The sequence below is a fragment of the Monodelphis domestica genome, chromosome X (assembly GCF_027887165.1).
Source record: "Monodelphis domestica isolate mMonDom1 chromosome X, mMonDom1.pri, whole genome shotgun sequence".
NCBI lineage: Eukaryota > Metazoa > Chordata > Mammalia > Didelphimorphia > Didelphidae > Monodelphis > Monodelphis domestica.
Genome location: NC_077235.1, coordinates 3,434,054 through 3,457,942, shown reverse-complemented (window position 1 = coordinate 3,457,942; position 23,889 = coordinate 3,434,054). Strand labels below are relative to the sequence as shown.

At 54.9% G+C, this 23,889-nt stretch overlaps 1 protein-coding gene across 3 annotated transcripts in view; it reads right to left on the bottom strand.

Annotated features, from left to right (window-relative positions):
• Positions 1-23,889, bottom strand: part of SHROOM4 (shroom family member 4) — a 148,012-nt gene that overhangs the window by 122,885 nt on the left and 1,238 nt on the right. Inside the window, exon 1 of one of the 3 annotated variants that reach the window (XM_007507737.3) lies at positions 4,451-4,736. The exons of 1 other annotated variant lie outside the window; for it this stretch is intronic. In XM_007507737.3, the coding sequence (XP_007507799.2) occupies positions 4,451-4,585 (135 nt within the window). In that variant the 5' untranslated portion in view covers positions 4,586-4,736. Of the gene's footprint in view, positions 1-4,450; positions 4,737-23,889 lie in introns of those variants that run through there. One more of the 3 variants, XM_007507739.3, reaches the window with a different exon arrangement.

Below are 23,889 nucleotides of genomic sequence, written 5' to 3'. Positions count from 1 at the left end.
AGCCCAGAAACAAGGGGGGGAGAAGGAGAGGGAGAGGGACAGAGAGACAGAGAGACAGGGAGGGAGAGAGAGGGGGAGAGACTGAAAGAGAGGGGGAGAGGGAGGGAAAGAAAGAGGAGAGGGAGAGGAAAGGGAAAGAGAGAGACAGAGAGAGGGAGAGAAGGAGGGAGAGGAGAGGGAAAGAGAGGGAGGGAGAGAGAGAGAGGGAGAGAGACACAGAGAGAGGGAGAGAGACAAAGAGAGAGGGAGAGAAAGGGAGAGAGGCAGAGAGAGACGGAGAGAAGAGGAAAAGAGAGAAAGAGACAGACAAAGAGAGAAAGGGAGAGAGGGGGAGGGATGGAGAGGGGGGAAGGGGAAAGGAAGAGAGAGGAGAGAGAGGGAGAGAGAGACGGAGGGAGAGGGAGAGACAAAAAGAGGGAGAGAGAGAAAAGGAGAAAGAGAAGGGAGAAGAGAGAGGGGGAGAGGAGGAAGGGGGGGGGGGAGAGGGAGGAGAAGAGAGAAGGAAAGAGAGACACAGAGAGAGACACAAAGAGAGAGAGACAGAGAGACAGAGAGAGACAGAGAAAGGGAGAGAGGAGGGAGAGGGAGAGAGACGGAGAGAGAGAGAGAGAGAGAGAGAGAGAATCAGGAGATCAGGAGAGATGCTAGTCTCTGGAGAGCAGGAAAGAAGTTAGTACCTCCCTCCATTCAGGAAACTCCCAGTGAAGTGATGGGAACCTTCCAGCCCCACCCAGGCTGGCGCTGGGAATGGGGGCGGGAGAAAGGAAGTGCCCTACACAGAGCAGGCCTCATCACCAATCATATTCTGAGGGAAATGTGAATCTTGGGCTGGGCAGCCAGCCCAGGTGGGCGTTTGGGGGCTCTCAAGCACACCGAGACCCTGCCTACAGTCTTAGTGAAGAAAACAAAGTTGCACTTCAGGACCAGGCCCCAGGTACAAAGTGTCAGAGTGGAGTTTGTTGCCAGACCCAAGCTTTTGGGCAAGGTACCTCCTCTCCCTGGCCCCTAGTTTCCTCTAGCTTAAAAAGAGGGGATTGGATTATGCAATTTCTGAGTTCCTATGATTGAGGCAGAAGCTGCCCACCAGAGGCAGTGAAAAGAACACTAGGCCTGGAGTCAGGAAGCCTTGAGTTCAAATCCAACTTCGGATACTTACTAGCTCGGTGACCCTGGGCAAGTCATTTCACCTCTGCCTGCTACAGTTTACTCCTATAAAATGTGGATCACACTAGCACCTATCTCCCAGGATTGCGGTGAAGAACAAATGAGATCAAATCTGTAAAGGATGCTTAGCCCATAGTAGATGTTTTTTAATACTATACTTATTCCATTTAGCTTCAGGGGCTCCAGCAGCCTCAAGCCTTACCCTGACACCACCAAAGACAAGGATAGGGTCCTCCTGGGACCTGAGGTGTTGGATAGTTCTTGTGACCTCTCTACCACCACCAGGCTAACAAGATCAATCATACCAAAGCCTCTGCACACATGCCAGGTGAGATAGCCCCAAGGCTTCCTCTTTCCCCATCCTTCTCCCATGAACCGGTCCCCCAACACAGGGCAATCTTTTCCCATGTTCTGAGCCAGCCTGCCCCACAAAAAAACTCTAAGCAATCCAAAGAGTCCCAAATGACCTGATTTCCTCCCTCTAAAGAGTGTTCTGGTCTTTGGCGGGTACTTTTCCCAGCATGCTTTGTGCCCCTTCAGCTCCTTAATATTCCTGTGATCTTGGGCACAACCTCCCTCAGTCTCAGTTTTTCCCTCTGTAAAATGAAGAGGTTGGAATAGAGAGAGTTTTGATCCTATGATCCCTCTGGAACCTAGAGACAAAGAATCAATGTTCTCCCTCCTCTTCCTCTCCCGGGATACTCATTCCTGACAGCTCCCTTCAGAGGAATATCCTCTCCAGAACATCATGGAAGAAGCCTCTGAGGCCAGATGAGGTGAGTGACTTGCCTGGCCTGGATCACTCAGCTGGAAGCGTTTGAAGCAGGAGTAGAACCCAGGCCTTGCTGATCCCAAGGCCAGAGCTCTAGTCGCTCCCCCTGCTGCCTCCCTCACTTGCAATAATGACCCTGTCAGAAGCCCATCCTCAGAGAAAGACAGAAAGCTCTTTTGACAACCTCTGGAACACGAAGCAGGGACAGAGGCCTCAGCCCGTTTTCTGTTCATTTCAATGGTCCAAACAAGGGCTAGATGCCCACTGTAGAAGATGCCAAGACAAGCCCTCCTGCTGCTTAAGATCCCACAGGGCAGCCACCTCCAAAACTGGGCATGGGATTAGCCAATCAGAGGATGGGAAGATGAGCAACATGGCCACACCTTCCTACCCAGTACCTTCATCACTTCCCCCAGCCTGCTCTGTGCAAGTTCCCACCTTCCCCTTCTGAAGCCGTGATGAGCTAACCCCTATCTGGGCACCCAAGCTGAGTCCGGGAGCTCCTTCCCTTCTTTGTGTTTGGGGTGAGCTGAAGGCTCGGAGATCCCACAGCACATCTCCAAGTTCCCTCTCCCCGATGTGCCGGGCTGCCTCTCCCCACCCCCCACACACACACCTCCCGCTTGCTGGTGTGGGGCCTTCTCATGAATCAGATTCCCTACCTCCAGACTCTCCAGGCCCTCCACCATCCCCTCACTCAACTCTAGAGCCCCTGTTACTCCTAGGATCTTTTTAACTTGATTTGGGGCAGGGGTGGTCTCTAATGTCCCCAATGGTGGGCACCGTGGCACACCGGGAGAAGCCTGGAGACTCATCTATGGATCATGTGGGAGCCAGGGCATGGCAGAGAACTGGCACGAGGAGAGCCTAGGGAGCCAGTCTGAAGGCTTCTGCCATGAGGGGGCAGGGCGGGGCATTAAGGAGAGTGTGGATGGCCTGCAACCACTGGAGGGGGGCCTCAGTTTTTAGGCTGGGGCCATGCAAGTGTTTGAATGGGTGACCCGTGGGCAGGCTAGCTTTGCCATCTTCGGGGTTCCCCTGCTCTAACTGGAGCCACCCTCCTCCTCTCCACTGCAGACCACAGACTGCTGGGGGATCCTCAGTTCCTCCCTGATCCCAGAGGAGACCCCAGGCTGGGAAGGGGAGCCCCCAAATAGCAGGTCTGAAGAGACAGCAGAGCCATGGCATGCCATGCCCTGCCTTGCTGTGCAATGCCAAGCCCTGGGAGAAGTCGGAGGGGAAGCAGGTAAAGAATGTGTTTGCTTAGAGAACTCTCGGCCAGGGCTGCAGTTGGGCCACAGATTCCCCGAGTGGGAGAAGTTCTAGATGGGGCAGCTGGGAGTGAGAGTGAGCTGGATCCACAGCTAAGGTCCCCAGGAACAGAGGCCAGGCAGCGTGGGGAAGCCTATGGGCAGGGCCCTCCCCAAAGGAGGTTCTTTCAGGCTCCCCATGCAATGCTGAGGAGTGGAAAGGAACCCCATTCTGCCGAAATACAGTTGTCAAAACAACCATCCAAAGACGTGATTTCCCAGAGCCCTGGAACCCCAGAGTGGGAACCCAGGCACGGTCTAGAGTTTCCAGGAGGAAGGAGGCCGGGCTGGCCCTTTGCCCAACTGAAGATTAGAGCCCCTCCCCACAGAGGTGCCTCAAGGCTGCCAAGCGCCCAAGGCCAACCTGCCCTCCCCTCGGGCTGCTTCTGGAACAGCCTTGACCCGCAGCACTCGCGGGTCCAGACGGGAAGTGGGGAAGTGAAAGTGCGAGGCATGGCCAGGGGCCCCGGCTCCGAATAAAATGGGGGTGGGGATGTGTTCCCTACCCAGAGCTCCCCCCTCCCGGGCTCTTGGCTCGTGGGCCGCTTCGGGAATCTGCGCCTCCCCCTCGGAGGCTTTGGGGAAGTTAGGAGCAAGTTTGTTTCAATCTAGACTCTCGAACGTCCGGCTCCACGAGGCTCGTCAAGGTGAACTGTTCTCCCTCCCAAAGAAAGAAAGCCTCCCACCCCCCTCGCTCTGTGCGCACGCACGCGCGCACGCACACACACACTCGCTGCATTCTCGCTTCCACAGCACTCTTCCCCTGCCCCCTGCCGCGGGGGGCTTCAAGCAGATTCCAGTCCTGTAAAACAAACAAACACTGGGCTGCAGCAGCAGCAGCAGCAGCCCCGGCAGCACAGCTGGACTGCTCAGCGCCAGGCTTCTCCCCGCTCTGTAACTTGGGAACCGGGGCTGGAAATCACCAGGGCGCGGGGCGGGCGGGAGAGGGGGCCCGGGAGGGGGGCGCGCCACTTCTCTACTCTGGCCGTGCCCCTGGAGGCGGGCAGTTGGGGAAGAGGCGCACCCCGAGCTGCGCGGGGTTCCCCGCGCTCCCCACCCCCTCGCACGGTCCGGGGCCGCTGAGCCTGGAACCCGCTCGGGATGTGCCCGAGGTCCCAGCCTCTGGGCCCCGTGCGGTGCACCCCGGGCCCGTAGGCCGACGGCGGGTGCGGCCGTTCCGGGCAGCTGTGCGGGCGCCGCTTACCTTGGACACGAGGAGCGGCTCGCCGTGCTCCAGCCCCCCCTTGAGAGTGAAGCCCCAGGGCGCGCCCCCCTGCAGCTGCACATGGGCGTACTGGCAGGCCCCCGCGCGGGGCTCCATCCTGGCCCCGGGCTCCATGGCGCCCGCTAGCCGCTCACCATCGCGCTCCGCCCCCGCTGGCCCAGCGCGGCGCAGGGGAAACCCGGGCGGCGGGGCCGGGGCGAGCCTAAGCGATCCTAGCGCCCGGGAGTGAGGGAGGCGGCCTCGGCGGTGGCCGCAGCACCAGCGGGACAGGGCGGGGCCTGGGCGGAACGTGGGCGGGGCCAGGGAGGGGCGGGGCTGCCTCCTGCGGAGGGAGAGCCGAAAGGCCAGAGCGGCCGGCCCGGGAGGGCGGGGAAAGGCGTGTAATGGACAAGGCGGAGGAGCAATGGGAGGGGCCGCCGCGCAGCCCCGCTTTTACATTGTTTCCTTCTGCTTGGGGGGGGGGCGTCCCTCTTCCCTCGAGGCACGCCCCCCCCAACTTTCCCCAGGCATCCAAGTTGGCGGTCCCGGACCGGGGAAGTGTGCAGCCGATTCGCTCTGGGCCTTGTTCCCCCCAGCTCTCCGCCCCCGACCTTCGAGGCGGGAAGACGGCGGCCGCGGAGGAGGTGGGGGTGGCCAGCCCGGGGTGGCCAGAACCCTCACCCTGCACCTCACTGGAGGCTGGCACTTCAAGGATCCAGCTGGCCCCATTTTACAGGCGGGGAAACTGAGACTCAAAGAGTTCGTGGAGTTAGGCCAGCCATCTTCCACATACACAAGCCTTCATCGGGAAAGTGCGGCCAGCGAGCTTAAGTAACTTGCCCAGGCTCACAGTAGTGAGCAGCTGTAGTAGGATTGGAACCCAGGTCCTCTGCCTTCACACTTGTTACCGCCGCATCTTTGGCAGCCTCTTCCCCAAAGACAGGGGCTTCTGACAAAACCGGAGGCCTTCATTAGACTCCCCGTCGATTCTATTTCACTCGGAAAATGCAGTAACCCGAACAATGCAGCCACGGTGCTGGACAGGGGGTCAATGTCGTGGGCTCGGGGCGCTCGGAGCTCCAAGCTCTGGCTTCACGAGATAAGCAACAGGTGGCAGGAGCCCACGGTACCTTGAATGACAAGCCTCGATCTTTTTCTCAATTATTTAAGCCAGAAATGAGGGAGGGACGACGCAACTTCCTGAAGTGACTTGCCCCTGTCTAGGGGATTTAGAAGCCCTGAGTTCAAATCCAGTTCTGGAACCTACTCCTCGCGTCACCCTTAGAAACAAAGAGACTGGACCAGAGGCGAGATTTTGCACCCTTTCTGCCTCCCCTCGTCAGAATCCAGTTCTTAAATAATTGAAGAAAATGCCAGTCGGCAAAGCAAAGATGGTTGGTTTTGAAGCCATCCACGGTCCGGGGATCCCTGCCATCTCTCTCGCCCCGCCCCGCCCCGCCCCCAGGCAGGTCCCTCCCATCTGTGATTGCGGGGAGCTGCTCTGTGTCCGAGGCAAGACTTGAACTGAGAACTTCCTGCCTTCCGGGCTTTCCGTACTTCTCTCTCCCTGGCACAGATGGACTGTGGGACTCCAGTTCAGCCCTGGATTCTCGAGAGTACTGGAAGCTGTTCCAGAGAGGGGAGCCCTGCCGCAGGTGCTCAGGCTCAGGAGAGCTACCTCTCCTGGGGAGAGATGGGGAGGTTTGGGCTGGCCAGGAGATGCCAGCACTGAATAAAAGCAACATTGCTTAGGGCAGGGAGCTTGCAGTGAGGGAGAGGAGGGTGCCTTTGTGCCTCAGTTTCCGCTATGAAATGGTGAGGCTAGGCTCAAAGACTAACCCTGGCTGGGTACAAAGCCCCATTGAACCCTTGGTTAGTCAGGTGGCTGCTTTGGACCATGCCAGAAAGCCACAGTCCAACCAGGGACTGTTTGTTGCTCCATGCATGTGCCCTGGCTGAACCACCCCAGCCTGTGGTCCCTGCCCCAGCAGAGCACCCTTGTTCTGATCCCTCCTCCAGACAGTAGTGGTGTCTGTCTGTGTCTGTGTCTGTGTCTGTCTCTGATCTCACACACACATTGAGGGACAGGGTTCCCCACTTCCTCCAGCATGAAAAATCCAGTCCTGAGCTGGCCATGCGCTGGCCACTGCCCTCCCTGGCTTCCCAGGCTTCCCATACCCTGTCTCCTTGGCCCCCTGCTCGCTTCTTCATCTCCTGCTTGCTCAGTCTCCCTCATTGGGGTCTTTGATGGGCTCTCTCAGGCTTTCTCCAAAGCCGTCTTGTGCAGAAGGCCTGTCCCGGTCGCCAGCTGCTAATGATCTCACCTTCTCTGTATGGACATGTTTCCCAACCAGTAGCCATTTCCCAAGTGCCTACTGTGTGCCACATACTGGGTCTCCCACTGGAGTGAAAGACACTTCTGTCCAGAGCAGGGATCGTTGGGGTATTTTCTGGGCACGGTAGGCACCTATTCGTTTGCCTCCATAGCATTCCTGCCTTGAATAAATCTAGTGCCTTGTCGCCCCTCTGACATTGAATGGCATGTTTTGGGTTTGCTCTGGTTGACTGGAGAAAAAGCAAACGTGGCACAGCAGAGGGAGAGCGAGCGGGCAAGCAGGCAGGCAGGCGGGCGCTGGAGGGCTTTTGGGTGCTGTGCCTTTTGCAGGAAATAAATGCTAACCCACAGAATACCTGGAAGCTGAAGCTCCATCTTAGAGCCCCCACCTGCGGGATATGCATGCTGGCCCCTTCTCTCTGTGCACCCATGGCTGCAGCTAGCTACCCTTTGACTCCCCTGCGGGCAGCTCAGCCTGGCTCTCCCCACGTCAGTACTGAAGCAGTCTCAGAAATTTCATGACTAGCAGCATTGTTTGCCCTTTGAAACAAATCCACATGACATGGTATCTCTCAGGAAGGCCAGCAATGAACAAGCTGGCCCCTTCGGAGAAAGCTGGGGTATCTGTGTGCCACCTACTTGTCTGAAGACCCCCGGGTGGGGGGGCGGGTTGGCACCTCTGCTCTTCAAGGCTCTGCCCTCAGATGGGTTTGGTTAGGGTCTTCCATCTCTTCCTCTCAAGGTTGACCCCTACTATCTCCAGGCCTGCCTTCTCAGCTGGGCTACAGTCTAGGAGGGCTCCCCTTGTATCCTCTCTCCTCCCCTCTACTTCCCAGACTCTCTCACGCACGCCATCCCCTCCGGGAAGCCTTGCCAAAGGAATTTCTATGACTGATTACAGTTTGGGCCCACTTGTAGCTGTGCTGGAATTCTCCTCAGTAGAAGGGGAGATCCTTGCAGGCAGGGCCTTTGGGTTTATCTCTGTAGCCCCAGGGCCTAGCACAGGCTCTGGCACACAGTAGGTACTTTATAAGTGCTTGAATTCTCCTAGGTGGTACCATCACCTCCAGCACTAAACATTTAGCAAGTGCCTAATGCCCGCCAGGCCCTTTCGGGGGTTCTGGGGATACAAAGAAGAGACAAAGCCATGGGGCCAAGACGCCTCTCTTCCAACCTGGCACAGCACCACCGTCTCCTGCCCTCTCAGCGAAGCCCCTGAAGAAAGCTGAGCCCCCTTCTCCCCTTCGCCTTCTCTCACTCCCTTCTGATAGCATTCCTCGCCATTTCTACATTCACCTCTGTCTTGCATGAAGAAGTGGCCCTTCTCCATGACAAGGCCAAGCCTGTACATGTACATGTGATCCCCTCCCATTGTCTCTATCCTATTGCACATACACACACATACCAGCCGTATTCTTTCACTCCTCTTCCACCTCACCGCTGCCTCCAAACATTTCCAAGCCTCCCCCGATCTTCAAAAATCCTCACTGTGGGGGGCAGCTGGGTGGCTCAGTGGATTGAGAGCCAGGCCTAGAGAAGGGAGGTCCTGGGTTCCAATTTGACCTCAGACCCTTCCCAGCTGGGTGACCCTGGACAAGTCACTTGAGCCCCATTGCCTAATCCTCACTGCTCTTCTGCCTTAGAACCAGTACACAGTATTGACTCTAAGACAGAAGGTGAGGGTTTTAAAAAAAATCCTCACTGTGCTACCCTAGGTATTTCCTCCCCTTCTTGAGGCTGGACACTCTCGGAGAAGGCCCTTGACGGTGGGCATCTTCACTTCCTTTCTTCCTGACCCCTGCAATCACCCCTCAACTCCTGTTGTTCTCTGCACAGTTACTGCTCAGCTCTTGGTGGCCAATCCAATGGCTTTTTCTCACTTCTCTAGGCAGCCTTACCTTTGCCACTGTTGGGCTCCCTCTTCTGCTGGATGCTCTCTCTTCTCTAGGTTCGCCTCCTGGACATCCAGCCAGTCTTCAGTCCCCTTTGCCAGATATTCACCCAGCTTTGGCCTTCTAATGACCAGGACCCAGGCCCCTCTCCATACAGCCGCACTTGGTGATCTCCTCATATGAGCTACATGCACCGACGCATCATCTCTCTGCAGACCATTCTCAGACCTAGACGTCCAGCCCTCGTCTTTCTCTTCACTTCCAGACCCTCGTCACTGAGTGCCCAGTGGGTGTTCTGAGCCCGACGTGTGATAGCCTTCCCTGGTCCTGTCTAGGGCACCTCCCTGGGCATCTTCCCAGGCACTCAGGCTGACAACTTTTTCAGTACTGTCCTCAATTCCTCATTCCCACCACTCCCATTTAACTAATCTGCTGCCAAATCTGATCCCCTGGGCCTTGCTGGAGGCCTTCCATTTGCACAATTGCCCTCCTGGGCCAGGCCTCTCTCACCATCTCTCACCTGGATTCTTGAAGCAGCCTTCTAATTGTGCCAGCCCTGGCCCTCTTAGCCCTCACAGAGGGACCGCCACCCTCTGCTGCTGCTGCATCCCTGGCTGGGCAATGTCTCCCACCCCCTGATCCACTGGCCCTGGAGTCCCTGCTCCCCACCATTTGCCACTTCCAGACTTTGCCTTTGTCTCTTTCACTCAGACACCTTTCCTCTTCTGAAGCCCATTCAATGGAAGCTTTGTACCCAACCTCGAAGATAGTATACTGACCCCTAGGCCAGTCTTCCTCAAGGAGTTCAGCCTTGGCTCACCACCTTCCTCTCCTCTCCAAGTCCTACCCTTGCACTAGGAGATGTCCCGATCCATATAGATATTCCCGCAAACTCCAGAGTATTCTGGTTCCTTGGCCCCTTTAAAGCCCATGATTCCTTCTCTCTACCTTGGCCACACACGGGGATGGTCACTCGCTGGGACTCGCCATTAGCCCCAAGTGTTCTCCTTCCCTACCCCTTCCCAAGCTGACCTTTGCCTATATCCAGTCTTCTTCCACACTGTGAACTCCCACATACTCTACGGTCCAGCCATGTGGCCTTTTGGCTGCTTCTCACACCTACATAACACTCCAGCTCCTGACTGTCTTTTTGCACCGGCTGTCCCCCCGTGCCGTGCTGTGCCTGGAATGCACTCCCTCTCCATGTCGACTTCTTCAAATCTCTGGCTTCCTTCAAGACTCAGCATAAATTCTCCATTCCCCGGGGTGGGGGTGGGGGGCTTTCCCAGTCCCCCAGCTGCTGGGACATTCCCTTTTCAAGTTGCCATCCATGTGCTGTGGATGATTACCAATTTATTTAGGGGTTTCTCCCATTAGAACGTACATGCCTTAAGGAAAGAGCCTAAGTTTTGCCTTTCTTCATATAGCTAGAACTTAGCCAGTGCCTGGCCCATCATAAGCCCTTAATACACTCATTCATTGACCGACTGAATGCAGAGAGCCCAATAGATTGCCTTTAAACGTTTGCTTCTTCTTTTGCTTTTCTACACCATACACATTTCTCAACACGTGCCCACTCCACTACGAAGAAAAAGAGTTAAGCCCAAACTCCCCACATGACCACCACATCTGATATGCAGCGTGCGGGACATCTGGCCCCTGTGGCGCCCCCCATCTCTACCGAGAGGGAAGTATGCTTTGCTGCATGGCCACTGGGGGCCCACATTGCCCATGGCCTCTTGCCCCACCATTCAGCTGATACATTACATCCTGAAGGACTCTGGTTCTCAAAGATACTCTCCAGCTGGAAACAGTGGGTCTATGTGTGGGCGAGAGAAGGCCAAGGAAAGAGAAAATGGACACATTTTGTTGAGCTTTATCTGTATGCTGTGTTTCAGATACTCTAGACTCTCAGCTTCCCCAGAACATCCTGAACCGTCCCACATCAACTCCCTTTTACTGTTTCTTGTATCTGAGATGCCCTCGTCTTCACCTCTCCTATTCTTCCCCTTGCCATCTCCTCCGTCCTTTGAGATCTGCTCACATGCCTTGTCCTCTGTGAAGCATTCCTTCCCTTGACGGTGTTGGAGGGAGGAATCTCTTCCGCAAACTGGACTCAGAGCACTTGCCATATATAACATATACAACAGTGTTCCTAGTGGCTACCTCTCTGAAGATGCTTTTGAACACATTTCCCCAGGGGGCTTCCAGAGAGCTCTAGCAAAGGAGGCAGCTGGGAGGAGAGGAAGGAGCCCAGGCAGTGGGTCTCATCCCTCCAGAGGGATAGAGGCCTCCGAGGCTACCTTGCCCTCTCATTCCTGAACAAGATCCCCTTCTGCAACATCCCTTACCTTGTGTCGAAGACCTCCAAGGAGGGGGAGACCACCCACACCCCAAGATAGACTTTGCCCCTTGGGGACTGTCCTCACTTTTGGGGAGTTTGTCCTAACGTGGGACCCAAATCCACCTCTTTGCCACCCTCTCTGCCCTCAGAGGCCAAGCAGAACACGGTCAGTCACCCTCGAACCCTTGAGGGTGGCTCTTGTGTCCGCCCTCCCTGGTCTTCTCTTGCGCCCCCCTATTCTTTCCCCCTTCCCAGCAGGGTATGATTTCTAAGCTCCTCCTCAGCCTGGCCTCTCTTTAGCTTATGGGTGTCTCTCCTATCTAAATGCCCATTTTGTCATTCCTTAATAGCTCAATTGTCAGTCTAAAAATTGGTTACTCCTCCAGCTCTGTAATTGCCGTCTAAACGATCTCATACAAGATCATTATAAGTAAGAATTATGCAAAAGGTTGGCAGCAGCTCCATTTTTGTTTTAAGCCCATCATCAAAATGGTTTCCCATTTGCTCTTTAGCAAAGGAAGGCGACTGCTTGGTCGCCTTCTAATCAGAGACCACCTTGTTCGTTAAGAGCTCTGTGGACCGTAATTTACTGCAGGGCACACACGGGACTCAGCCAACTGAAAGGAGAGGAGCCATTGCAAAAATCCAAGCGGTACCCAAACTCTCCCCAGTGCAGGGTTGCCCGAGCAGATTCTAGGCCCCGTGAACCTCGGGGTTGGGTTACCAATGCAAGGACAGACCTGCACTCATAGCAAACAAACAGATGATGCTAATCTACTCCAACCTCCTCGTTCCTCCAATGAGGGCGGGTGGGGCAGGGGAACCCTGAGAGAGCTGGGGTGCAGACCCAGGACCATGAGCTCCAGATACCGGGCTCAGTCTGCTCTCACTATCCTTCCTGGGGTCTTTATTTGCATAATCATCTCCTGATAATAACAACCCACTGCTCTTGTCCCTCCCTCCGTCATCTCCATTGCTTCCCAGCTTCTCCTCTTCCCTTTGGGTGGACCCGGGCTCTCTGCAGTGCCCTCCATGTCCTTCCCTTCCTCCTCTCTCAAGGCACGCAGCACCCAGATTACGGGCTGCCCTTCACCCCCACCCCTCATAAGTCCAGTATATATATATATGTTGAGATCCCAAACCTCCTCGTGTCCCATGACTGGCACCTTCACACCATCCCGTGACTGCTCCATGCCACCCTTCTCTGGCATTCCTCCCAACACGAATCTTCAGCTTCCAGGTATCCCCCCACCCAGCTTCACAATAGTCCATCAGCCCTGTTCTGGCCTCCCCTCCCTCTCTCCTTTCAGAGTCGTGACACCATAACTGACCAGTGTGAATGAGTGGCCATGCACATGCCCTGGCCCATGCTCCTTGTATGCTTCTGCTGACCAGTTAGTCCAACATTCCTCTCACTTTGGCCCGTGGGCCTCCTTCCACCCACCCATCAATATCTGTTGGAAGAGCCCCCCGGACTCCCCTGAAGATTGTGCTCCCTCATCTCAGATGGGGCCGTGATGATGCAGGGCAGCGTCAAAGCTGCTTGGCACATTTAGCATCAGCAAGGCGCCATCTAGGCAGAAGGCATTCCTACCCACAAGTTCCCTGTGGCTTTACTGTCTGTTAGCACTTCCCAGGTGTACAAGGCCAGGTGTCCAGTTTTCCTTTTAAAAGTGACTCGGTGCGATGCGATTAGGGGAAGCTGTTGCCTCATCGGAATCTCAAATCTCGGTTCTAAAAGATAAGGCTCAGATGTGAATGTGGTCCAGGCCAGGGGCTCAGCATTCTCTTGAAAAAGAAATCGTTGGGGGATGCCATTAGCCAATAGAATGTTTCAAAGCTCCCTGTGTAGTGTAGAAGAGCAAAGCACTTCCCTCCTTACTTACCTGCTATTTCTCATTGTCTCTTGGGCCAAGTCTGGACTAGATGGCATCTCCACTTTGGTCAAGGACTTTGCCAACCTGCTACAGAGATATGTTGTTCTTAGTTGCCAGAGGTGAGAGTTGAACCCAAGCCTTGCTATCTGGGAAGCAACTCTCCTTCCACTATTGCCTGTGGGCCCTGGCTGGGTGGCTGCATTTCTCAGTGCTCCAGGCTACTCTCCCCAACAGGAGTACTGTGGCGGAGAAGGTTCCCTCAGCCTGTAAAATAGGCAGGCAACTCCCAAAGTCCCCCCAAAGCGCCAAAGCGGCATGGCGCTCGGACAATACGACTCTTCCCAGAATGTGTCTTCTGCTTGCAGCTGGCCTGGGATGGACCCTTCCATTCATCTTGGTTCAGCTGGGCTTCCCCCAGAGCTGCCATCAGCTGCCATTTGCTGAGGCTAACCTAGGGATGCCCAGGCTCCACTTAAGCCACGAGGGAGAAGCAGCAGCAGGAAAGGCCCTGCTGCCAGCCCCTGCCCCACCTGACCCCCTTTTTGGGGTGGCCCAGGGATTGTTGGCCTTTCTCAGAAATGGCCTTTGGGGGCCTGGAGGGAATGAAGACTTGCAGCCACTCCTTCTGCCCTGCTTCCCTTCATTCCTTCAGCTGGGTGACTTCTTTGGGAGGACACGCTGAGACACAAACTTGTGGTAGCGATTCTCTTGGAAATATTTGGTAGTGTGCTAAAATCCCGTTTGACCAGCAAACCTCCCAGGCCTGGGAGCCACTGGCTCAGCTAGCCTGGCTTTTCCTAAACCAAGCTGAAGTAGTTTTAGCCTGCCTCAGGTAACCCTCTCCATCCCAGCCTCCTCCGAGTTCTGAGAACTCCTGACACACTTCCTACCAGGCCCAGCTCAGGGAAACCTTCCCTGCCCTTCCTGCCCAATTGGTAGCATTCTCTCCCACCCCAAATCACCCCATGATTTCCCAGGCTCCATGCGGGTATCTTTCCTTCACTCCCCAGCCCCAAGGTTCTGGAAGGCAGGGGCTGTTTCCTTTTTGGTTTTCTAGCCCCAGAGATACAAAGAGGCGGGTGCTCCCCCTCCCTGGTCCTCAGTTTCCCCAGCTGTCAAATGAGGCCCCTCCAGGTTCCGTCCAGCTCTGAATTGATGGTCATTTGATACTAAACAGTCAGAGGTTTACTTAATTGTGCCATGGCCAGTGCCTTGGGGGGGAGGCTAGAGGAAGCTGGGGGAAGTGTGTGAAGGAATGATCACTCTAGGGATAGGGAGAAAGAGAGACAAGTCTGGTAGTCCCTGCTCTTACTCCATTCATTCAACAAACCCTCATCAAAGAGCCTATTGTGTGTAGAGGCACGAATACTCTGATGGGTACTGGGAGAGGCTCAGAGAAAGAGGCCAGCTCTACCAGCAGAGAGCCTACATTCTCATTAACCCCAATGGGTCTGGAAGCTCCTCTGTGATGCTGATTGCAGCCCATCCACGACTGTCCCACCTGGGTCTTGGGTCCGTGACCTCCAAAAGCTCATCATAGGGAGGCTGCCCAAGGTTCAGGGGCCTTATCTTAACACCACGCGGGCATCAGTGGAGCTCCTGGCCTGGCTTTTGCTTATCCCTCCCTCCTGAGTAGCCCAACTTTCCTTTTTCTGGTCCTACCCACAGTTTCCCCTGTCTGACCCTTCATTTGCCTGACAGCATTTGCCTCCTTCTGTTCCCCTCTGGAAGAAGACATTGGATTTTATCACTAACCCCATAGAAGCAAGATCGGCCATCACCTTTGAGCTGAGTATGGCTGTGACCTTTGGCGTGGTGGCCCGTCATTGGCGTCGCCACCATGTGGACTGGCCTGCCTCTCTGCTCCGCACTGTCAGCCCACTTGAGCTTTCCCGTGATGTTCTAAGCCGCTCACAAATATTTATTCATTGAGCCCGAAGTTCAATCAGGTTCCAGGCCAGGCCCATGCTCTGCTCTGCTTGGCCCTTCCTGAGTCAGCGAGTATCCACTGCATTTCTCATCTTGGGCCACCGTATGAGGAGTTGTGGTGGCTGTATTGTTTCTCCTCTCAAATGCCATCTCTGTCCACCCCAGCCTGGCCCACTTAAGAGAATTTCATTTTGCTGCCTTGGGGAGGTGGAGGAGGCTACCAGATTTCACCCAGCAATTTCCCAGGATGCACCCCTCCTTGACACAGAAGGGCAAGGCTGTGGATTCATTAGTCATGTGGGCACGGCAAAGGCTCTGCCAGAGTGAAGGCCACAGCACAGGGCCTTGAGAACTCCTGGGGGGGGGGGCAAGTTCATTACGCAGACAGTCACTGTATGCAGAGAGGGGCCAGAGCCCCAAAATGGCAAAGAGCTCCCTACCTGTCCTCTCCCTCTCCCTTTCTTTATAGGATCCTTATTTTCCATTTCCTTTTTTCTGTTGACCAAATTCTTTTGCAGTAGGCACATGAAGAGACCCCAGCTGCCTGTGGGGGGCGCCTGCTTTTGGCTCCAGCCCAGAATGACCCAGGCCCAACAGGCTGCTGCTGTCTGTCCTTGGGTTTCAGATATTCTTGTGAAAGGCACCACTTACTCAACATGTTTTCTTTAGGAAATGTAGGCCCTGATACACACGCATACTCACACATGTGCACACACACAACCACATTTATACCAATATGAATACATACATCTACATATCCACTCACATACACTTACTCTTAATCAAATCTGGAGACTCACAAAATCCCAGCAGCCCCTGTTGGTAATGAGGTGTCCAGCCATTGCTTAAAGAGCTCTGGTGATGGGAGACTCATCACCAGCCAAGGCAGCCCCTCCCTTCCACTTGGTTATAGCTTAAATGGCTACCATGTTTGTCTTCACACTAAGCCTAAATGGGCTTCTGCAGCTGCTCCCCCCACCATTACTCCTAGTTCTGCCCTCGGGGGCCAAGGAGAGAAGGCTAACCCCCTTCCTCCAAAAGGTAGCATAGTCCTGTGGGAAGAGGTCTATACAGAGAGTCAGAATGATGTCACTTTAAACCTGGGGAGCACTGTAGGTTGGGGGGCAGGACCTTTGGGTATATTCTAAGTATAAGAGTAGCAGGTGCTACCTTGGGAGGGGGAGGGCTCCCCATCATGGGAGGTCTTCAAGGAGAGGCTGCAAGGCCATTGGGTGCAAGGTTACAACAGAGATCCCATTGGTGTGTGGATTGGACCGGAGGCAGCTGAACCCCTCACTCTCAGGATCCTCTGGAGCTCTGTTTTGTTCCCATTAGATGGGGCTCACTTCCCCATACTGTGCCAGCTCATTGGTCACTGGGCAAAGACCATGCATTAAAGAAGAGTTGTGAACTGATCCAACCATTCTGGAGGGCAATTTGGAACTAGGCCCAAAGGGCTCTAAAAGACTGTCTGCCCTTTGATCCAGCCATAGCACTGCTGGGTTTGTACTCCAAAGAGATAATAGGGAAAAAGACCTGTACAAGAATATTCATAGCTGCACTTTTTGAGGGAATGCCCTTCAGAATGGCTGAACACATTGTGGTATATGTTGGGGATGGAATACTATTGTGCTCAAAGGAATAATAAAGTGGAGGAATTCCATGGAGACTGGAACAACCTCCAGGAAGTGATGCAGAGCGAAAGGAGAAGAGCCAGGAGAACATTGTACCCAGAGACGGACACACTGTGGCACAATCAAATGGAATGGACTTCTCCATTAGTGGCAATGAATGCAGTGATCCAGAACAACCTGAAGGGATCTATGATACGGAACACATTCAGAGGAAAAACTGTGGGAGCAGAAACACAGAAGAAAAAGAACTGCTTGAATACACGGGTCAAGGGGATATGGTTGGGGATGGAGACGCTAAATGAACATCCTAATGCAAACACCAACAACATGGAAATAGGTTCTGATCAAGAACACATGTAATACCCAGTGGAATTGCTAGTCAGCTACAGGAAGGGTGGGGGAGGGAAAGAACATGAATCTTGTAACCATAGAACAATATTCTAAATTAATTAATTAAATAAAATTAAATATTTTAAAAATTAATAAAAGAAAGAGGAGTTTGCTACTTCAGTGGAGGCAGACACTCCCTGATGTCAGCGTTCTCTCCAGCTACTCACATTGCAACCTTTCCACGTCTGCCTGAGCCATGTCGCTCCCATCCCATCAGTTTGCCACAGAGCTCTTCCCAACACCTGGCGAGTGCTGCTTCTGCCAGGGCCCTTGATGTCCTGTAGAGGCCAGAAGAGTGAATGGTCCATTGGTTGGTCCTCCCTCTTTTCTTCTTACCAGGATCCCTCTGGTCTCCTTTCTGTCCCTTCTCCTTCAAATTCCGGGTTTCTCAGGTCTTGCATGAGTTTCTCCACCACAAGCTGGGCACAGGGTATTCTTCAGCCACTTAGTTTTCTCCGTGTGGACAGTTGGGCATTGAGCATCCCAATGGTAAGGAGCCACTTGGATGGCTTCAGAATGATGTAGTTCTTAGTATACTCTACCCTCTTTACTGGGCAGCTAGGTGGTGCTGTAGTGCACTGAGTGCCAGACCTGGAGTCAGGGAGACTAATTTTTTGAGTTCAAATCCAGCTTCAGACACTTCCTAGCTGTGTGACCCTAAGCCAGTCACTTCATTCTGTTTGCCTCAATTTTCTCATCTGTCAAATGAACTAGAGAAGGAAATGGAAATCTACTGCAGTATCTTTGCCAAGAACCTGCCAGATGGGTCACCAAGAGTCAGACATGGCTGAAAAGACTGTCGTCCACAATCATTGCAAGAGGAGAGGGAGCCACGAGGGATTTGGAATTGTCTCAATTTCTATTGGTGCCATGCTCAGCCTGGCCACATGAATATCTCCTTGGAGCTGGCCCTGCCCACGCTTAGTTCAGCTGGGCCTCAGATAGCATCCTCCATCTCGAACTCAGTAGGTAGGCAGACCCTGCCATAGGCTGGTTCATGGGTGGACCCCATAGGGACCCACCCAGGGTCACACACCCCCCTCCTCTCTCCTACGAGGAGGTATGATGGGGACCAAGTCTTCTTGTCCCTTCACCCCAGCATCCACAAAGGATAAACAATGCAGCCTGGGCCATCTGGGAGCCGGCAAACTAACCCTGCCCTGTTGGCCACTTTTCTACTGACTAATCACATCCAGGGCTTGTGAGGCAGAGGGCACAGGTTAGGACCCACCGAGGCCACAGCCCAAAGCCCTGCCTCCTAGTCAGGGTCTGGGCTGAGCCTTGAGCTCTGAAGGTTGAACGTGGCACACATGCAGAGCCCTAGAGGCCCCAGCCCCCAGTAGGAGAGCAGCATGTCCCGTCTCCAAGAAGCAGAAAGTCTTTGACCAAGAGCAGGACCACATGAGAGGCCAGTAATGATTAACTTGGGCAATGGCAAACTGGTTTGCTTCACGTACCCCCCAAGGAGCTCTAGGACCAAACAACAGATCAGAGACTGGCGCCGTCTCCTTTAGAAGCTGTCTGTTTTGCCCTTGGCCCACTTAGGATGTTTTTCAGCTTCCACTGAGGCAGCCATGCTCAGTGTAGCAGCTCTTTGCCTCAAGGCCAGGTCAGGTCAGGGAGCACCTGGCAGCCAGGGATGGGCCCTACTGGCCACCCTCAGAAGCTTGGGGGGAGGGGGGAGGGGACTTTATGTCTGACGTGCCCAGCCCAGAGCTTGGCCCTGTACTCAGGAGATGCTCGTTGGATAGGATTTGATTGACCTGAGATCAATTTCTGGAGCTGAGCTAGAATGAACAGAGATGTCACACCTTCATGCATCCTGGAGAGAGACAAACACAGGAAGCTCTCTGCTAGAACAACTCAATATCTGCTAAGGGAACATGGAAGCCTATCCTAGGGGTTTCTAGGGGGCACAGTGCTAGTTTCAGAGGCAGACTGCCTTCAACATTGCTAAACTGTGTGACCCTGGGCAAGTCACTTAACCCCATTCTGGCTCAGTTTCCTCAACTGCAAAGTGGGGATCATAAGAGCACCCTACGTCACAGGGTTGGGGTGAGGATGCAATGGGCTCATATTTGCAAAACAGCACTTAGCGCACAGTGTCCAACACATAGAAGGTGCCATATAAATAATGTCCCCTTCCGTTCGTCTCCATTTTTCCCATTGAACCTTTAAAGGATCAAGCAATGTTCCAGAAGCCTACCTCAGAGCAGGGCCAAGGGAGGCTCCTCTTTCTCCCAACAGCTCACAGAGGGACACAAGGGGATGCAAGGATAGAGTACCAAGTCCCAAAGGAAAGCACTTTTGTTTGGGGGCCGCACATTCAGCAAGGAGCTATAAGGAAGGCTAATCTGGGTCACGGGGCCCAGGAGCAGGCGGCTAAAAGAGCCAAGGGGGCACGCCCCTCGAAACCAGGAGGGCACCAAGACTGGTACATAGTGGGGGCTTACTCAGGGTTTCTCAACTGACTAATAACCAGCTGAGGCCTTCTCTCTTTCGTGACATACTTTATAGTGGTGTACGTGTGTGTGCAAACACGCCCTTGCCATTCCCTTTGTAGTGTCTCTGAGACCACTGCTCCCAGTGCAGGGGGAATGATGCCCAAACCTTGGTGACCCAGGAGCAGGTCCCTGGGTGCCACCAAAGCAAGGGGAAGGGTTCCTGAGTGGCTAAGAGCCAGAGGACCCTCGGAGCCCTGCTGCCAGCCCAACATCCCCCCGGGAAGGAGCACTGCTTAGAAGGGGGCAGCAGTCGCCTGACAGGCAGAAGATGACCCCTGGCCCAGAGCTGGCCCGTTTACAGGGCTCGCAAGCATCGGCGGCTTTTTGTCCACCCTTTCTGGACCTCTGCTCTGCATACTCAGTAGATGGCATGGGCACCCAGCAGCTAACGGTCCCCACTGGGAGTCAGTGTGCTCAGCTGGTCCCTTACAGAACGCTCAAATGAACTGGGCAGGGCTCTAGCTGGCACCCCCTGCTTGGCTTCAGGGGCAACAGCTGCTGCCCTCCCCTCCACAATGGGTTGGTCGGGGCAGTGTGCCGGGCCTTGTGTTCCCAGGAGCCAGCTGGGGCCTTGCTGCTGAAGGAATGGGGAGCCTTACTGAGTAGCAGCTATTGTGCCAAAGGCTGACCGTGATGGGAGATGGGCCCTGTCCTCAGGGAGCCACTATTCATCTTGGGAAGACAGCAAAGCGGAAATGAGAGCAGAGGCCTAGGTCCAGGCAAGATACAGTGAGCGCAAGGACTCGGGTCCCATTTAAAGCGACGCATTCCCAGACTTCTTAATCGCCAGAATGGCCCAGTGGAGTCACAGAGGCAGACACAACTGAACCGACTGAACCTCAGTTCAGAATTCCTCCATGAAGCCTTACCCAAGGGGCCCAGGCTTTTGTGACTGCTTCCCCATGGTCGGGGCCTCCCTGCCATTCCCTTTGAGTGCTGCCCTGGCTCTGTTATACAGGTGCAGGCCTCAACTCTCTCCTGGGCAGGCTTCGGGTGGGGTGACTTGGGCTGGGTGCAGCACCTCTGCCAGGAAAGCCTGAGGTGTCTATGAAGCTATCCTTCCCAGAAGAAGGACTGGCCACTTCTGGGGAAATAGGGAAGGGAGCACAATGGGAGCTAGAGGTGCAGCTAGGAGAGTCAAATCCTGCCCGAAGGCATGCTGCTGAGGGAGAGGCGGCATAATCCAGGAGAGCCCCCAGGACCACAGAGAGGCCTAGGAAACTCTGGTCACTCCCAGGCCAAGATCCCCGGAGCTCCCCCTTTTGTCTCTCCCACAGCACTTGGCATGCGTGTAATGACCATGCTTATCCTTCTAGAGGCCTCTCTTTTCACCCTTACAACAACAACTCTGGGAGGCGGATGCTGTTATTATGCCCATTTTACAGAGGAGGAAACTGAGGCTAGGTTAGGTAATTTGGTCATGGTCACAGATAGCAAGTGTCTGAGGTAGAATTTGAACTCGGGTCTTTTTGATTCTAAAGTGAATGCTCTATCATGTAAAATGGATAGAACACAGTAATCGCCACAGGGATGGAACGGTTTGGAGTGGCCTGGAACACCAGGATACACACAGTGAGCTTACATTAGCTGTTGGCAGAGATGGCCTGAGGACCTGCATGCTCTCTTGGTGCCTCTGCTGTGAGGGGAGCACCAGGGTCTCATGTGGCCTCTCGGTGTGCCCAGCCCTGGGTCAGGTGCAAACTTGGCCCCAAATTCTATCTGGCATTCCAAGGGGGAGCCTCCACCCACTGGTCAAGCTGGTTCTAGGCCAGCCCAGTGTTCCCACACGCCCATACACCCACCTTCCTTCCTGGCCTCCCTCCCTGCTGCTGCTTGAGTTCACCCTTCCCGCCCTCTCTTCCTTCCTCCCTCCTGTCTCCTTCCACAGCTCTAGAGAGCTGTGGCCAGCAGCAAGCCGGACAGACGCTCTGAGAACCCAAGTGGGGATTTTCCAGACAGTTCACGTTGTCCTCACTGTGAAAGAATTTGCTCCTCTTGCCCTCCTCAGTGCTTCAGTGGGCTAGAGCCAGGGGAGCTCCCTGGCCCCCTAGTGGCCCCAGGAGCCCTCCCAACTCAAGAGAGAGGGAGGGGAAAGACGATGGGGCTCTCTCGGGCTGGCCTCCATCTTGTGTCCCGGGCACTCCCCATCCTTTCTTCCGTGGGAAAGAGGTCGAGAGGGACTGCCTTAGCTCTCTTCCTTTCACCCCCAAAGTCCCCAAAGCTCAATGATGGGAAGTGCCCAGGCAGGCTCCATTCAAAGTCAGGCTCTGCTGTTTGTGTGGCCTTGGACAAGTCCCTTCTCTCAGGTTCCTCTTCCTCTATAAGATGACCACGATGTTCTCAAACATCCTCTGCCAACTCTAAAATGGAGGCTACTCAGGGGCCTATGGCTCACTAGGGCAAGGCAAGCTGGTGTCTCCGCTGTCTCTGACCCGAAGGCTTGGGTGGCTCTCAGAGGGCTCCCTCCAGCCTTTGAAGGGGTGAGGCCTGACACATGGCTTGGACTGAAACAGTCCCAGACACCCGACCTGCTGAGCTAGAGACATAGGCCAGAGGCCAGTCCCCTTGGCAGGGGACTTGGACATCGCCTGGCCAAGCCCTTTGTGTCAGAGGACCCTGGAGCCTAAAGAAAGGAAGTGAGAGCCAGAGCTCCCTTGGGGCCCAAAGGAGAGAGCTCATGGCTGAGCCCATCCCCTAATCTGGTACTCTGTGGGGGGCCCACAGCACTATCCAGCTAGGGCGCACCTTTGGAAAGGCTCAAGGAAAGAGCCCAAGGAGGGTGGGAGGGCCTGAGCCTTAAGCAAGCCCTCCAGGGCCTCCACATGGCCTGCTGCCCTCCTTCCCCAAAGTGCCAAACCTCTGCCTGGGCACAGGGCTGTGTCACCTGGCAACGGGCCGGTGACGTCACTGTGTCCTGGGGTGATCCTCGTGGCCCATGGTGGAGCTCACATGTTGTGACTAGTGACCCAGGAGGGAGGAATGAGTCTGCTAGATAAGGCCTTCCAGATTGGCTAAGTGGCCAAGGTAGAGGGTGCCAAGCAGGTTCTTCTCCAGATGGCATGTGGCATCCCTCCCACCTGCCCCAGCCCTACAGACTGCCCCTCCTCATGTGGCCCCCTGGTGCTTCTGCAATGTGAAGGAGGTAAGCCAGGTGTGCTCCCCTCTCCCTTCTGAGCAGGGGTGGCATCAGTTGAAGCCCTGAATCCCGAGGAGTCTGAGGGGGAAAGAGCTAAGCCGCCATCTTCTCGGCTTCCTTTCCTTGGCAGCCTGGGGCACCCCCTGAGGGGAGGTCTTTGGGGGAATGCTCCCCCAGGAGTGCAGGAGGGGAGATGCCTCAGAGCCTCCCTTTGACTAAAGATCCAGGATTCCGGGGAGCCCCTCCATCCTGGCCAGCCAGGCTAGAGCAGCCCTGATCTTCCCCTGGTAAGCGCACACTAATGGCTGGGGGCAGCTGGGAGTCCCCTGAATGGAGCCTCTCAGGTAGCTCTGGATCCCAGACAGAGGGTATCACCCACAAGGAAAGAAGGTGGGCTGGAAGAGGAGGCAGCCCATGAGAACCCACTCATCTCCCAAGCTGATACCCCTGACACTGACTGTCCACGGCTGAGAGCCCTGGGGAGTCTTCGTCTCCACAAAGGGTGGCATCAGGCCATCCTCACTATCTCATCCTGGTCTCCTGCACTCATTCCATGGGCTAGTCCGTGGCAATGGGAAGGAATGACCGTTAGCAGCCCAAGCGCAGGTTGGCACTATGCCCTCAGTCCTGAGCACCAAGCCCTACCTGGCCCTCCCCATGGACCTTGGGAGGATGACTCAGGACATCCATGAGTGCAAGGCTTAATTGTCACAGCATACTTGCACATTGTGTGTGGCTCACAGAAGGAAGCCCACCAGAGACGGCAGCAAGCTGCCTGGCCTTCCCTCATTCTGTCACTGACACAGAAGCACATGGGACACTGAACCTCAAAGAGGGCAAGGGATGGCTCACCTGGCACAGAAAGGGCAAGGGACTTGGCTTCCACCACATCACCAATAGGTGTGTGTTAGAAGTAGGACTCGAACACAGGCCTTCCTGGCTCCAAGACCAGACCCCTAGGCACAAGAATGTGTGTAGAGCTTCTATAGAGGGAGGTTCTGTGACCCTCCTATTATTGTCCCAAATACACACACACACACACACACACACAGAGGCAGACGGTGAGTGGCAGTGGGGTTTCTCTAGAGGAGACATTAGGGTCCCTTCCAGCTCTGAGCTTCTGGCCCTAGTCACAAGGCCTCAGATATAACCCTCCTTGCCTCAAGCCCATCTCAGCTGGCTCTCAGAATGGCTGATGGACCCCACATGAAGCCAGAGGTCAAGGGGGACAGTGGAAGGAGTCGCAAGTGGATTTGGAGGACCTGGCTCCAGTCTCTTCCCATGTGGGGACACGACATTCTCTCCCATCCTCAGCCTCAGTCTACTCTGGGCTTGAAGCCGCCACCCTCTGAGGTCCCTTTGAGCCCTAGCCCTCTGAGCCCAGGAAAGGCCCACTTC